At 37.4% G+C, this 15,354-nt stretch overlaps 1 protein-coding gene across 1 annotated transcript in view; it reads left to right on the forward strand.

Moving 5' to 3' along the window:
• LOC124168527 (dedicator of cytokinesis protein 9) overlaps positions 1–15,354 on the forward strand; it is a 141,147-nt gene that overhangs the window by 92,983 nt on the left and 32,810 nt on the right. The window contains exons 21-26 of the mRNA XM_046546855.1: positions 2,633–2,829; positions 3,848–3,993; positions 4,858–5,115; positions 6,022–6,186; positions 10,361–10,578; positions 14,175–14,483. Of these exons, the coding sequence (XP_046402811.1) occupies positions 2,633–2,829; positions 3,848–3,993; positions 4,858–5,115; positions 6,022–6,186; positions 10,361–10,578; positions 14,175–14,483 (1,293 nt within the window). The remainder of the gene's footprint in view (positions 1–2,632; positions 2,830–3,847; positions 3,994–4,857; positions 5,116–6,021; positions 6,187–10,360; positions 10,579–14,174; positions 14,484–15,354) is intronic.

A 15,354-nucleotide genomic window follows, 5' to 3' on the forward strand; every position in this document is an offset into this window, starting at 1 on the left:
GGTTTGCTTTAACCTTTTTAAAACTCTTTCGATGTAATGTTTTTAATTCTATTGAATACAATCATATTATGATCGCATTCCTCCATGCTTAATAAAAACCATTTAATTATGTTCAATAAATCCTCAACCTCTGTTTTGGTGGGAACTGTAACTGATTCCTCATTACCAACATCTTCCTCTAAATTCATCTCTTACTGCATCCTGCAAGATATATACATCTCCTTCACCACTATCTTCCAACTCATGTCGGGAACAAATGAATAAATCATTATCAACATTTACAAAGTCTTCAAATGTTGAATTTGTGTTAACTATTTTGTTGATTTTATCGAACTGTAGGTTCATTATCAAGCATCTCACTTTCCTCCTGTTTGCTACCACCCGTAATCCCAGCCTTGATGAAGCATTTCTCAAAAATTGAGGAAAGGCACAGCCTGTGCATGGTCTGAAGGATGTTCCATGAGCACCTTTAATGTCGTTTTCACTATTCACTCTCCATAAAAAATAAATCACTAGCTGTTTTCGATAATGCCTTTTGACCAAAGAAATAATTCCCTGGTCTAAGGGTCGTAATTTACTACTAGTGTTTGGAGGGAAGTACACAACTTTTATATTTCTAAACATAATTCTTTCATCCTCTTATTTCACTGCCCGCGTTTTTTATTTGTGCAGCCTAGATATAGAGTTTCTTCTGTTTTTCCTCGGTTGTTTAAAAAAGATGGTATTCCAAAGGTCACTGCTACATCTTTCTTCTACCTGCCCTCGTTGATGGCTTGGAAAAATCCTCGGAATGTTGTAATGTCAAGCAGCCGCCTTGTTTTATTTGTCGAATTCATCATCAACTTATAATTAATTAAGTAATTTTCGTATGTTTTCATATTTTATGGCAAATAATTGAAAATACTCCTTATAATATATTTTAGAAAATTGATTTATCATTCTTATAACGTATGACATGTTAAAGATTATAAAAAATAAATAAACACGTGACTATTGCAAAAAATAAACAAGAAATTGAGCGTAATTTTGAAAATTTCGTCGAATTGCCTTTCTCTAGAATACAATGCTCGTAGAGTTCCGTAGAAAAACTCTGTCGAGGTCACAAATAAACGCTAGGTCTGAGAAATGACGTGATTTCCCAGTGTGAATGCTGGGCTAACTACTTCAGAATGCGGCAGCGACAGTAAAAAATTTCATTGCTCTACGGCATATCAGCTAATTAGCTGTCTCTTCACCTAACATTGTCGCGCATGGAGTGATGTTCGTTCAGTATTGCTAGAAATTGACGTCCCGGACTCCCGATGGAAGAGTCAGATTTCGCGGCATAAATACGCACGCAAGACAGATGACTGTCGCTAAGCGCAATAAATTGTAAACTACGATCGTTCACGAAAGCATCGAAAAATTACCAAGGCGGCAGTGAGAAAGTGCTACACTGGAAAATATGGGAATAAAATAATTGCAAAATTGTATTTGATTTATTTCGAGTCGCAGTAAATTCATGAAATATTTTCATTTTAGAAACGGAAGCAGCAATGCGGTTAAGTAATTCTGTCTCCATAAATGGGAGTGAAGTTAGTTGAAATATTTCCGCCGGCAAGGGATTATAGGCTGCGCTGGTCGCCTCTTTTATTAACTGAACATAGTATGAAAGCAATTACAGGAAAATAAAGCCATAAGTAATAGAAAGCGAGTGCTATCGCGCAATTTTTACCATGATTCGAGAGAAAACGATGCGTTCTGTCTTCATTTACTGTCACTTAAAATGATTAGGATAGTTCGTTGCCTTTTTCTTATTTACTGTTAGGTATGCTCTCGAATGGGACAAAATGGCCCTAACTAATGGTTAACATGAAAATTACAGTATAGTAAAGGTGTAAAAGAAAAGAATAAGCGTGAAACATTTATCGCTGAAAATGTCAATCCATGTTCGTTATCGCGGGTGCATTAATGGTCTCTAGTTGTCTCGGTACGAAATGCAGAGGTAGTTAGGCCGTCTCGGGGGTCTCTCGTTGCTATGATATATAGAGGTTTTACGATATAAAGAGGTTCACTATAGAGAGGTTTGCCTATAAATTTACAAGTAAATCTGACGGGACCAGAGGGTTGGTACGATGTATAGAGGTTTACGATGTAAAGAGGTTCACTACATAGAGGTTTTACTGTACCACATTTATTGCCAAGCGCAGCATTAACACTGGAATGGGATTCACCTTTGGGTATTACCTAGCTTCTTTGAAGCCCATATTCCCTTACGTTGCCAAGCTTGATGGACTGCAAGGGCCTTATATCGAGAGCTGTTGAACCTTGGAAAAAATTGCCTCGGGAATTAAGGAATCTGGATAGCATAGTGGTCTTTGCAGTTGCTTGGAAAGCCAAAGTTCCATTGTTCGATTCCCGGTGCTGGGGAATTTTTTCCTGTGGCAGTCAATGTGAATGTTCTCCATTATCCATGTTTTTTTTTCTTTTCCTGCCCTTGCCTTATATGTATCCATTAGCATGGCACAGTTGACTCTATTCACACTCTTTCTGTATAACTCAATTACGTGATTTATGAGTGCCCTCATCAAAGCATACCATTTTGCAATATATTCTTTTGAATTTTGAATCTGAGGAGGGATTTTCCTTGCAGAGGAGTCTGAAAGTGTGGGTCCAGTGTCACAGAGTATTCCTTCGGAGACTTTCTGCCAATACCATTTCTTGGCTGGCCTTCTCCAGAGGGAAGTGAGGTCTGCACTACTCGAGGGAATGCACGTGCGATCAACTGCCCTTTCTGTCCTGCGACAACTTCTCACCAAACATGAACTGGATGAACGATATCAAACAAAGGTATAGCTTTTGCTTAAATAGACAAGAGTAGAAACCACTTGATACTACCGCTGACGCACAGACTGGATTCATGCTGATGGTTCAATTCTCAAAACAATGGGCTAGTCCACCAGTGTTTTTTAAAAATGGCAATTATGATGGAGGTTAAACATAATTGAGACCCTTATTTTTCCATTTTTCAAACTGTTGCCTGATTCTTGAGCTCCTTGAGAAATATCAATGGCCTCAACCCTTTGCGGATAAGTTAATGATACCACAGAGTCATACCATGTGGGCAGTGGTGGAAAGAGTAGCGAAAGAAAATAATCGGGCTCAATTACAATTATACGGTCAAACTTTTCATTAATTACAATTACAAATAACTTTTTGAAAAAGTATTCAGAAAGATTACAGTTATAACACTTTTAATTTTGCTCCTGTGCTTGATGTGGTCGCTGTCAATATCTTCTCGATCAGGGAGTACTGTCATACAAATCAGCATTTTTATTATTGTGTAATGCCATTGCATGATCCAAATGTTTGATTTATGCACTTTAGGCATAAATATATATGTTCTTACAAATATTCACAGATGTGGATGAGGTTTATGTGACTGGAAATGCCTTTTGATCAGCTCATGTGGAATTCAAATTTTCACTTTTCATTACTCAAATGAGTAGATTAAAAATTAAAAGTGCTATTGAAAATGTGTTGACTAGAGTAAAAGTTGCTAATTTTATTTTTTCTTAATCATTTTAATAATATTTTCTTATTTAACTATTGGTTATCCATCGAAGAAATCTAAAATTAATCAAGAGTTTTATTTTGCTTATCATCTTATGCAATACTAGAGCACATTAAAATAAGATAATCCTGATGTTTTTGCATGCGATTTGATTTTTAAAATGAAGATTGTGGAAAATATTGAAGGAGGGTGAAACTCATGCATGGATAATTAGAGACACAGAGGATCAACTCACGGATTATTGGGAGTTTACTGTATCTCTATTTAAGCCTTGCTTGTGTGTGTCCTTTGTAGGGTCGCCTGTCACGCATTGCAGCCCTGTATGAGCCGTGGCTGACCATTATGCTGGAGAACGTTGGCCGCCTGGAGGAGAAGGGGAGCGGGGAGTCGACAGGAGGGAAGGGGGGCTCTCTTGGAAGGGCCGTCACCGTGGTCAACGGGTGAGGGACCCACTTGCATTAACACTTTGCGTGCCATGGACGTAATATTACGTCCTGTTAATCTTTCTGAAGATTGCCACGGTCTAAATATTACGTCTTTCTATTTAATTGGCTTTGTACGCGTGAAGCCGTAATATTTTGCCTGTGGTACTTTTCCACTATACTGCTTAGGTGTTCTGTTATTTCAAAAATCAAATCCTCGATGGAAAAAGAGGTCTTTTAATGTCTTGAGGACGAAAAGTCCTTTGCAGCTACTGGCATCTCTTAGGCCACTTGGTGTGAAAATTCTTTTACGGAAAGAAGCGTTCGTTGAGGGTGCAGTGACCCTTTTTGTCATCCAGGGTTTATAATGTTTTGCTTGAAACAATGCTTTTTTTATGATTTCCATGCTGTTTTATATAGTTCAAATTGAGCGTATTAAAAAAATTATTATGCATGTTATGGCGGTACATCATACGTTGCAACTGTTTTATTTTTTAAAACAGTAGGTTTTTATTGTTAAATTATATATTTAAAAATTAGCAATAAATGTTATTCAACTCATTCATGAAGAAGAGAAAAGTCTCATTTTTACTGAAATACACTCCGATATAAATATATTTTTGATGCTAATGTTTTAAAAAACGTACAAATTTAGTAAAAATGGCTGGATGATTTTTCAGTAGGGCTTAAAATTAGCAGCCGGCACTCAAAGTGTTAATGGGAAAGTGACTGCCGCCTCTAAGCCCTCGGCCCTTAGCCACACTTTAGTTACTCAAGTGTTTAAATGATGATGAAAATAGCGGAGTTTTACTCTGGAGCAATTGTTAGTGCTGATTCAATGATTGCAAATTTGCTTGATGCGTGCGTTGCTTGATTACGTAGGATGGTGGACGACCGGGAGTGGGGTCGGCTGATGACGCACCAGCAACAGCAGCCATCTCCCATGGACTCTCCCATCCTGGCGGCCATTTCGAGGGGCAGTCGGGGAGGCGACCTGGCCGCCCTCCACGCTGGCGTGGTCAACGGGCTTGTTCAGGGCGAATCGGGTGATGCTGACTCACCCATCCCCCTCGCCACCCCCAGCGCCGTCGAATTCTCGAGCAGTGGAAGCCAAGGAGTACTCAGGGCGGGGCATTCAAGGTCTGTCCTTTGGTGTGGGATCTGGGGAGATTTATTTTGTCTTCTTTGAGTGAGAGTGTTTAAAACTACCTGGGTTTGCAACAATTACTGCCATTTCGCTCAAAGTTGACGCAGATGGACAATTCAAGAAGCATTATTTGAAGTCTTGCCTTAAAGAGTTATGTCAATTGAACTTTTTGGACCTGGTATGTTGAACTTTTAAGTGTTAACTTCAGCACTTGTAATTGATCCTTGCTTTTAGTTTTCAGTGTCTATGTTTGTATCAATTAACCTAAGTGTGATCTATGACAACTTAATTTTCTTTATAGCAATGTTCAGATTTCGAATTCACTTCTATCTTCAGAGATCTAGTAACTGAGTGATTAATCTAAGTCAGTAGCTAAGTCACCAGTAGTGATTGCATTTTGGATGTTTGTTACTTTTAATCGTCAACTTTTAAAAAAATGTAACTATTACTTGTAATCTACTCATTGTGTTGTGAAAGTAATTGTTACTTTCCCTATCATGACTGTACTGACTGGTGTATGCCAAGAGGTTTGTGTGAACTGACATATTCCTACCCTCATAATCTGCCAAAGTACTGACCAAAAGCAATATGTTAAACTTGTATTTCAAGGAAACATACATTAAATCCTCATGTATGAAACTCTTGGTAGTTTTCAAAAGGTTTCACAAAAAGTAACTGTAACTGTACTTGTATCTATTACTAGTTATTTGTTGTAATTGTTACTGATACTTGTAACTCATTACAAATTTTGAAAACTAACTAAAACTGAGTTCAGTTACTATTTTTGGTACTCTGCCCATTTCTAGCCATTTTATTGCTATTGTTAACATTATTAATTCATTGTTATTGTAAGTAAGATTGAATGTATAGACTATACTTATTTTCATTGTGTTCCTTAGGTCTCCAAGTGGGATGATTCATTTGGAAAGCCTTTCACCTTCGGAAGTCCATGACATGCTCCTTTGTTTCCTCTTTGTTATTAAGCATTTAGGAGAGGAAAAACTCGTGGCTTGGTGGTCTAAACTTTCTGAGAATGAGCTGCTGAACTTCTTCCACATACTTGAGTAAGATACATTGATACTGAGCCACTTCGCGTTACATTATTATTTTGAGATCTTTTAAAATGTCTGATGTTTTACAAGTGCATGAATCTATGAATGAGTTGAATAAATAATATATTCCCTTTTAATTAAATCTGTAGGGGAGACTGGGGCACAGTGGGACAGTTTTAGCATTTCATTTTTATTTCCCACAGAATTATTGGAAAATGGAAGATTTTGGTGCCATTGCTTAAAGAGTATATTCCTCAACTTATTAAAAAATTCGCAAGTAATACAACTAACTTAAAATAGTTGAAATACTCAAGTTTCTTCTTTGTTGAAAAGTGTCCCACTCTGCCCCAGGCTGGGGCAGAGTGGGACAGTGCACGGGGCAGAGTGGGACAGGCTTGCATTACTCAATAAAATACAAAGTTGAAATTAATTGAGGGTACAAATGAATTAATTAACATTAATAGGTGAAATATACATGCAAGCGAACATTTTAATCAAGAAATTTTTATTCAAGATACATGTGCTGATAAAAAAATATTAAGTCATGTAATTATAAACTTTAAAACACTGCATGCAATGTTTTTCATCAACATTTAATTACGCTAATGGCTGAAGTTCTGCCAACTGTCCTTGGTGGTAAATTTAGTCACTTTATTCTGAAACTGTAGCTATATCTTCCATTTCCAATCTTTTTTTTAGTTCTTTAATGTGAAAATCTTAAATTTTCTTGACATTTTATCGCTCATTTTTCAACATTTTCTTATGACCAGGCTGTTTTTTCTCTCTTTCCTTTGATGATATTATTTTATTTATTATTGATGATATTTTACAGTCTCTTTTTAACTGGTGTGTCCGTAGGTATCTCCTATCTTTTCTTTTGTCTAGCATGTTTAGATATTAGCCTGCTAGATTTTGGACGTTTATTCCTCGGGGGGGAAAACTATGCTCTCTTAAACGAAGTTTCAACCCGGGTTGTCCTGGGCTTTCGAGATTTTACTCGGTTTCTAAGTGGAATTCTAAAGGCCCAACAAACTGATCTTTGACAGTTTCTTGGGCAAGGTCTTTGTCATTGAAAATACTTGGGTTAACAGGGCATATCCTGGTTGAACCGAAAGTAAAAATAATATGTATTATTAGATGTAAATGCTTTTTTATGTGCTGTATTCAACCAAGTTGCAAATTGTTATTCTCTCTCCTGGGTGGTTTATAGGCCATTTGCGGTCATTTCAATATTTTTTCAAAAGGCCAAACAAACAGTTATCTAATTGATTGCAGTGAGGTGACAAAGTAAAAAGTACCACCCATTCCTTTTTACTAACTCAATAGTATCGGCAGAAATATATGATTCGTGGTTATGTAAAACTAGCAATGCAGGGTTTTCTTTAAAAAATTTTGCGTGTTCGATGAAATATTTTAAAACCAGTAAAAATAAATTGATAGCCATCCATTCAGAAGGACATGCGGCACCTACTGATCCTATGGGACACTTCAACAGTATTTTTTGGAGGAATTTCACTCTAGACAACACAAGAAATGGAGGAATTGTATTAACCTGAACCTTTATAATATAGAACAATGACATCGAGGAGCCTCTTTCAGAGGAGGTAACTTCACCTACTTGTTTTCACCTTAGAGGGCTGTTTCTTTTTCTGTCACTTTTCCCTGGAGTTGAACGGTAGTGGAACCACTTTCATCATGATTACACCTCCAGCAGAAAATACATGTTGACATAAAGAGCTGATAGATCGGAAAAAATGCACTCACAACCGTCCTATAGAAGCCCACGTCTCTGGCCAGTGAGGTTTCTTCTGGTTTTCGAAGGCTAATCGAAGGATTCCGCTTCAAAAAAACGTAAAATAAACCAGCATCAGCAATGTCTTTCTGATCGCAAGATGGCGGGTATTTCTTTCTATTTCTCTGAGCTAACTCATATACTAATTTTTTCGTGCGCAGAGGAGACAGTCTGTGGTGCAGTCGTGCTGCAGTTTTAAGTCACAGTTTACTATGGTGGTAATTTATTTTATAAGCTATGAATCTCAAAAATTCAATTTATAAATAATTTGAATTAAATAGATAATACGTAATAAACAATCTTGCCTCAAAATTCTCTTTAAAAATAAAGTTTTATTGCCTGTTTTTCTTCCTTTCACGCAAATCACTGAATGTTCCCAGAGCAGGCTTGTAGAAAGGAGGAATGTTGCAGCAACTAATGTTTATGAGACTCTCTCTTCTCACTACCTCAAGCTCGCTTCTGGCCAAGACTGAACTGTTCCTTACAAAGAGCATATCTATATAACAGATGTGGGATTCAGGAAATGTAGACAAATTATCGCATACGATCGGGGTTCACACTAATTATTTACTTCGGCATTACTTTTCTCATGTTCATTGCTGTTGCCATTCTTTAGTTTTGTCCTCACATTCACTAACTGAAATGTACTGCTTCAAATCCTAAAGCATCAATATGGAGCCAAAACATTATAAAGTAAGCATGATATGAAATTTGAGTGCGTTTAGGTAACGGATATTGATAGTATGAAGCTCCTGGGCTGTAATTCGGCATCAAACTGTGCCCCAATTCGAGTTGTCCCACTGTGCCCCAATCCAAGTTGTCCCACTGTGCCCCAATTTCAGCTGTCCCACTGTGCCCCGCATGTCCTGAAGTCTTGTATTTGTCAGCAAAAATTTTAAACATGTTACTTTCGAAAAATATGTTTAGAAAAATATTACTAAGTCTTTAAATAATGTATTCACCAAGTCATTCCTTATGAAACTTGCTATAATTAAGAGAATTGCATAAATATTCATAACATGAAAGTTACGAAAATTATAGCAAAAAACATATTTTATAACATTTACGCGAAGCTACATAAGATTAGGAAATAAGATTTTTGTGCATTATTCCTCGTGATATGACTTCCTTAATTTTAATGCATTTGCCCTTTGACCGAGTAAATTGTTTAAATAAATCAATTGTCCCACTGTGCCCCGTGTCCCACTGTGCCCCAGTCTCCCCTACATTGCCATTGTAGATATGTTTGTAAGGTAAGGAAAACTATCCGTTCCTGTAGTATGGTGATAGTTTTTGAAACATGTATTGAATTAGCTAGGTGCAGTCACCTTTCTGAAATAACTGATGAAATTAGTTGCCTTCGGGTACAGCATCATTATTTTTATTTAAAATTGAAATTTGTGAACAATAGGCAATGGAATCAACATGAGTAAGCCATTAAGTAATCCATTGAGTAAGCCATTCCATCAATAAAGGTAGTTTTATCATATTTAAAAACAATATCACTAGGGAATGGGCTTCGTCGTACAATGAATTAACTTGCATGTTGCAATAAAAAATGTACAAACTATTGGCAACAATTATTTGCAACACAACCAGGAAAAAAGGGATTGCACTGATTTTTCATTAATCTCTTCAAACATTCTTGAGTTCTATTAAAGGCATTTTCTACAAAGAAAATTTTCAAAGCATTTTTGAATCTTTTTTCCTGATTGTTTATTGCTTTTACTTTTAAAGGATGTTTATTGTGCATTATTTTCCGTGATGATTCAGTTTTTTTTGACACATTGCGTACCGGAGTAAGCTAATGTTTAGAATACAACTTTACCCAATCAAACGTTATGATGCATCAATTCATTATGAATAACAAACAACAACTGAAAGCGTACTAACGGATACGCATTGTACACTTTAAAATTGTTTAGGTTGACGCGCCTAAATGACGAGAATCTTTGTCTTCCATCCTGAACGTTCGGGAAAAAAATGACGAGAATTCTCGCCATCCATACGCAACATGTTAAGTATTGAAGTCCTGCAGTGTTCTTTGAATATGCTGACTTTATCTCTTTTATATTGGTGCACAATAGTATTTCTTGTATGACAATAGTATGAATACTTCACAATAGTATGAAACTTGTTTTGTTGCATGCATGGAGAATCACATTTATCATGTATAAGCTAGCTATTGTCTGATTTGGTGCATTTTAAAACATTTACAGCAGGACTCTGTAGCTGTTGATTCAAGATGATTTCAACATCCTTTTTTTGAAGGCATGGGATGTAAGAGAGGACATTATAATCCTAATTTTGCTCGTAAAGTGAAATGAAGTACAGTCTGTATGTGTGACTTGAGAAATCTGTTGGTGGTTCATTGAGTGATTATTTTCCCGCCAGAATTTGCCTGCACCGCTTCCGCTATCAGGGGCGGCGTCACATAGAGGCGCGCAGTCGCACTGATTTGTCGGACGTGGCGCGCAGCGGGCCCACGATAGGGCGGGAGGGGGGCCGAGCGATGACCCTGCCCGCTCGTGTTCAGCCCCCAACGGAAGCATCCCTCTCGTCCATTGGCCTCGACGGTGGACTGAGGAGGGGCGGTGGAAGCGGGGGAGTGGGTGAGATTAAGATTTGAAAATTTCCCTCTCTCTGTATGCTTAAATTACAGCAAAATCTGGTTACAGCGTGGGATCTTGGGGGACGTAGTTTATACTCATGTTTTTGGCTAGCATTGTCAATTTCGGGAACTTCTTGAAAAACAAAGAAAAAAACCTCCAAAACAAAATTTTACCACAAATATCTTGTCATGATGTAATTTTAAAATGTCATTTTTTGTTTAAGCTATAATTTGTGATCTACTTAAATGGGGGTTTTTAAAATGATCTAATTTTAGATATATTCACGATGTTTTATTTAAACTCCTTATCTCCTTCATATCTCAAAACGTCTGCTGTGAACGACCAGTGTCTACCAAAACAATTCACAGCAGAAAAACCGATAATAACACACAAGGATTACATACATAGATGCCAAACATAAACATGCGACTGTCATGACAGTATTTTAAGCACAGCAACTACTTCAGCCAAAATATTGGCTGTTATTTAAATTTATATTTCAACACGTATACATATTTTCTTTTGGCATGACAATTCATAGTGTTTCTATGTGTGGTATATCTTTATATTTTGCAAATACAAAAGGTGATCGCAATTATGCTACTTTTCATGCCAGTTCATCAGTTTGACAGTGCCATTGAGAACTTTTTCTTCTCTAGACACCTGCACATCAATTTGTTCTTCTTAATTATTCTCGCTCTCACCTGCTGATGATATCACTGTTCTTTGTGTCTCTGAACTTCTTGTCTGTGTCTCTTAACTCTTCTGTGTTTGAACTACAGCCAATATTTTCTTATAATTCTTGTGTACACTCACAGTTACCTTTATCTTCTTGTCACTAGGCTACCAGATCATCACAATCAACTTATCATAAAAAAAACACTTGAATGTTCACTTGCATCTTCTTCCCTGAAATCTTAACATTATCTTTGAAGCTGGTAAAAATATAATGGTTCTTGTCTCGCTGCGGTGGTGAAAATATGCAAAATTGCTGGCATTGGTGTATTCCAAGGGCGTAAAACAACTCACCCCTCTGATTTACAGCTCAAGTTTACATGAAATTGTGACCAATTTCTTGGGCTGCAAATTTCTTTTTGAGGCTGGATTAAATGCAGTTACCCTTACTCGCATATCAAACTACATATTTGATGTTACCAACCATGTTGCCTTATTGTTATGATTGCTAGCATGGTGGTTTGCTAGCCTGAAGTAGTGCAATATGTGGGGATTCAATTCTATGGAGTGACCTTATACTTAAAATGAAAATAGTGAATGAAATAATTTTTGGTGACTTGGCAACAAACAAATATGTTGCTGACCATGTTTAATGCTTGAAGTTCCACTATTGATATGCATTGGTCGGGTCTTCAGGGTGAATTTTACCAAAAACTTGCCAACAAGGATCAAAATCATATGGTCATGGCTTGGGAACCAAGTGAGACTCACAGTATGTACAAAACCATGGTTAATTGGACACATTAAAAGTGGCTTACTCTTTTATATTATATTGCCTTGCAGAACACATTTGATAACTTGCAAATTTGCGAGCAATTAATTTGGATGCATTGGCAATTTTTATAATTGTGGAAAACAAAGCAATACCCCTGAAAATCTCAGGGAATGTTTTTGTTGTCAGACGGTGGACACCCTGCTGGATATCTTTGCCTATTTTAAGTCTCAACTCCTATTTTGCGTGCCAAAATTTTGGCCCAATACCGTATATCTCCGAATATAGTCCCCCCTTTTTTTCCAAAAATGGCCGCGGAGAAGTAAGGGGGGGGGACTATAATCGAGTGTAATCCAATTTAGCATACTAAAGGTGACCATAAAGTAATAAATAACGGCATAATGGCTAATGTTCTCGTAGTCTTTCTATTTGAGTATATTTATGAGGATTATAATCGGAGATATTAGTAAACACTGCCACGTTTTACCGGAAATTAAGACAATTTTTACCACAAATGTTGTACAGATACGATTATTCCGATTCAAATAGCATATCGAATATGCGTTTTCACGGAATCCATCGGGTAGCCGCTAATTTTTCTTGGAAAAGTATTGTTAGAATAATACAATCGACACTGATCACTTAATGACGCAAAACAGTAAATAATTAAAATGAAAACTAAACACACACTATCATTACATTAATCGAACACTAGAATTGAATCAATAGTATATGTACCCGTCGCTCATTTAATAACTACACGATTTAAATAATTGCGAAAAATAAACAGATAAAGTGAACCTTTCGTGACGATTTAGCATTTCATTGCGTCCGTAGCTACTATACGTCCGTGCGGTTCGTGTTTACAACCACTGCCTTTACCGCCTTCACAGAACAAGAATGCGCAATAGGTGATGCATTTGTTTCTGAAAAGGCGCAATAATCGACGACTTTAAACCAGAAGCGCCGGCATTACTGCATTTGATCGAAATACAGCGACTCAGCATCGAAAGTGTAATCAATTTATTGAGGAATATCTTCAATTCGTCAGGGTAAATAGGATCGATAAATTACGTCGCATAACGTTTCGCAATTATTTCCGCGATATTTTCTTTATTAAAAATAATTTTACGTTCAACAGTGAGGTGATGGATCAAGTAGAAAGATGAGGATCAATCCTGCCGCAGATTAGAGGCCTTCAAAGACGGAGTTTCGATGCCAATTTAAAAATAGCCATTGCAGAATACGCCGTAAATCATAGTATTTACAGCGCTAGCAAAGCGCTAATACATCGCGGAAGTCATTTCGGGGGTCTCGATGCGGCAGATTCAAAGAATTAGAGGAAAATATCGTCGAATTTGTGCGCAAATGCAGAGCAGAAGCTCTTTGTGTAACTTATGCAATGATTCGCGACGAGGCATTGAAAATTGATATAATTTTTTTTCAGTTTTAATGTTTGTTGGAAAAAGTTTATTTCTTAATTTTATTACTTTGATATTTGTGAGTCCTGTAGTTTAATTGTTTTGCTTAGCAGGCATTTGATAGCAATATTTTATAATATTTATAATTTATTTAACACAATTTTATTTAGATTTCCTAAATTCTTCAGGTCACTTGGATTTGTGATGACTTGATGGGTGTGTTACACTGGATCTAAGGAAGTTTCAGGGCCAAATGCAATACTGTTTATGGGCTTTAAGTTAAAGCTTATATATTGACATTGTCTGTAGTCATTTGGAAATCAAAAATATTAATAATTTGTGAAGGTTTAAAAAATACAATAGCCTTGGATACTTAAAAAAATTTCTCATTTCTTCATTACATCTGGTTAAGGAACTATAAATTACTGATACATGCAATGGATCACAACATGTTTTAGGTATAGTTATTTTGTTGTGATGGAAAATATGTGAACAGATTTGTTCTTAATCTTCACAGAAAATAATGGTTTTTATCGAATCTAGAATCTTAACTTTCTAACCACAGAAAAATTGCCTTCCTTTACATTTTAAAATTTTTCCCAAAACTGAGGTCTCAAAATTGGGGGGGGGGGGACTATATTCGGGGGGGGGACTATATTCGGGGGGAGGGACTATATTCGGAGATAAACGGTATGTATTGTGACCATGCCATGCTGTGGCTCCTTCAGGTGGAATCCCTTTCAAGACGGAGGTTCCGGTGGCAGCCTCAAGGAAGTGCGATCCCATCTACCAGGCGTTGTTGGAGGCGAACGTGGCCACAGAGGTGGGGCTGGTGGTGCTCGATGCTCTGGGCCTGTTCTGCACCCACGGCGGCAGTGCGGGCGCTGAGCTTCCCCCTGTCGATGGGCCGATCCTGCAGTCCGTGTTTGGGGTCCACTTGTCGTTCCTCCGTGTCGGCCAGTCGGAAACTCTCTTGGGCCACGTGTTTGCTGCCCTCAGGGCGTTCGCTGACAACTTCTCTCCTGCCATTTTCAAAGGTAACCATAGAAAGGGAAAGAAGTATCACTCTTGTCAGTGGCTGAGCGGAAAGAGTGAGAGGAGGAGGTCTGTCGAGGCTTCAAATGTTGCCTCCTCTTTCAGATTATTTGTAGGCCTTCTAAGGCCTGCAGCATAAGGGCATACTGCCTTAAAGTGTAAATAAACAGAATTTAAATCAACTAAATAGGCAAATAATATAGCTGACACTTTCTTGATGCTGATTTGTTTATTTCTTGTTTCTAGGGTAGAATCATGGATCAAAATTTTGTATATTTTCTCACAAATGCGGGGAATGAGGACCTCAAATCCGTAATCTAGACCCCAGGGAAACCAGAAGTACGGAAAAATTGAATATTCCTCTGCGTAGTGTTTCGACTAGCCACCTCGTGGCACCACTATCCGAGCCTCGTTCTGGGGCGGGTAGGAAGTTAGCACATGCTGTAAACATACACAGGGACAACTTAGGAGGCAGGGACACAGTGGGATCTCAAGTATCGAGCACAAGAGCCTGAATACATTTATAAATACATTATTTAACAAAATATACCATGAAGACCAGAAATCCAGAAAAAAAACAGAAATCCAGAAACCCTTTGGTCCCAAGCTTTCCGGATTTGAGGTCCTCAACTGTATGTAATTTAAATTATAGTTTAGAGCTGTATCTTTTTTTTTCTTTCTGTTGTAAAAGAAGAAATACACCCTGATGCACGTTAAGTAAACATGTCTGAAGGTGTCCAGTGCTCTGGTAAACTTGGAATACTGAGAAATCGTTGGAAATTTATATTCCCTGAAAATCTCAAGGAAATATCAAATTTACTTAGGAATTTTCCGTTGTGTCAATGTATATTAATCAGCTACTGAAGCAACATG

This window comes from Ischnura elegans, chromosome 11, assembly GCF_921293095.1.
Source record: "Ischnura elegans chromosome 11, ioIscEleg1.1, whole genome shotgun sequence".
Taxonomy (NCBI): domain Eukaryota; kingdom Metazoa; phylum Arthropoda; class Insecta; order Odonata; family Coenagrionidae; genus Ischnura; species Ischnura elegans.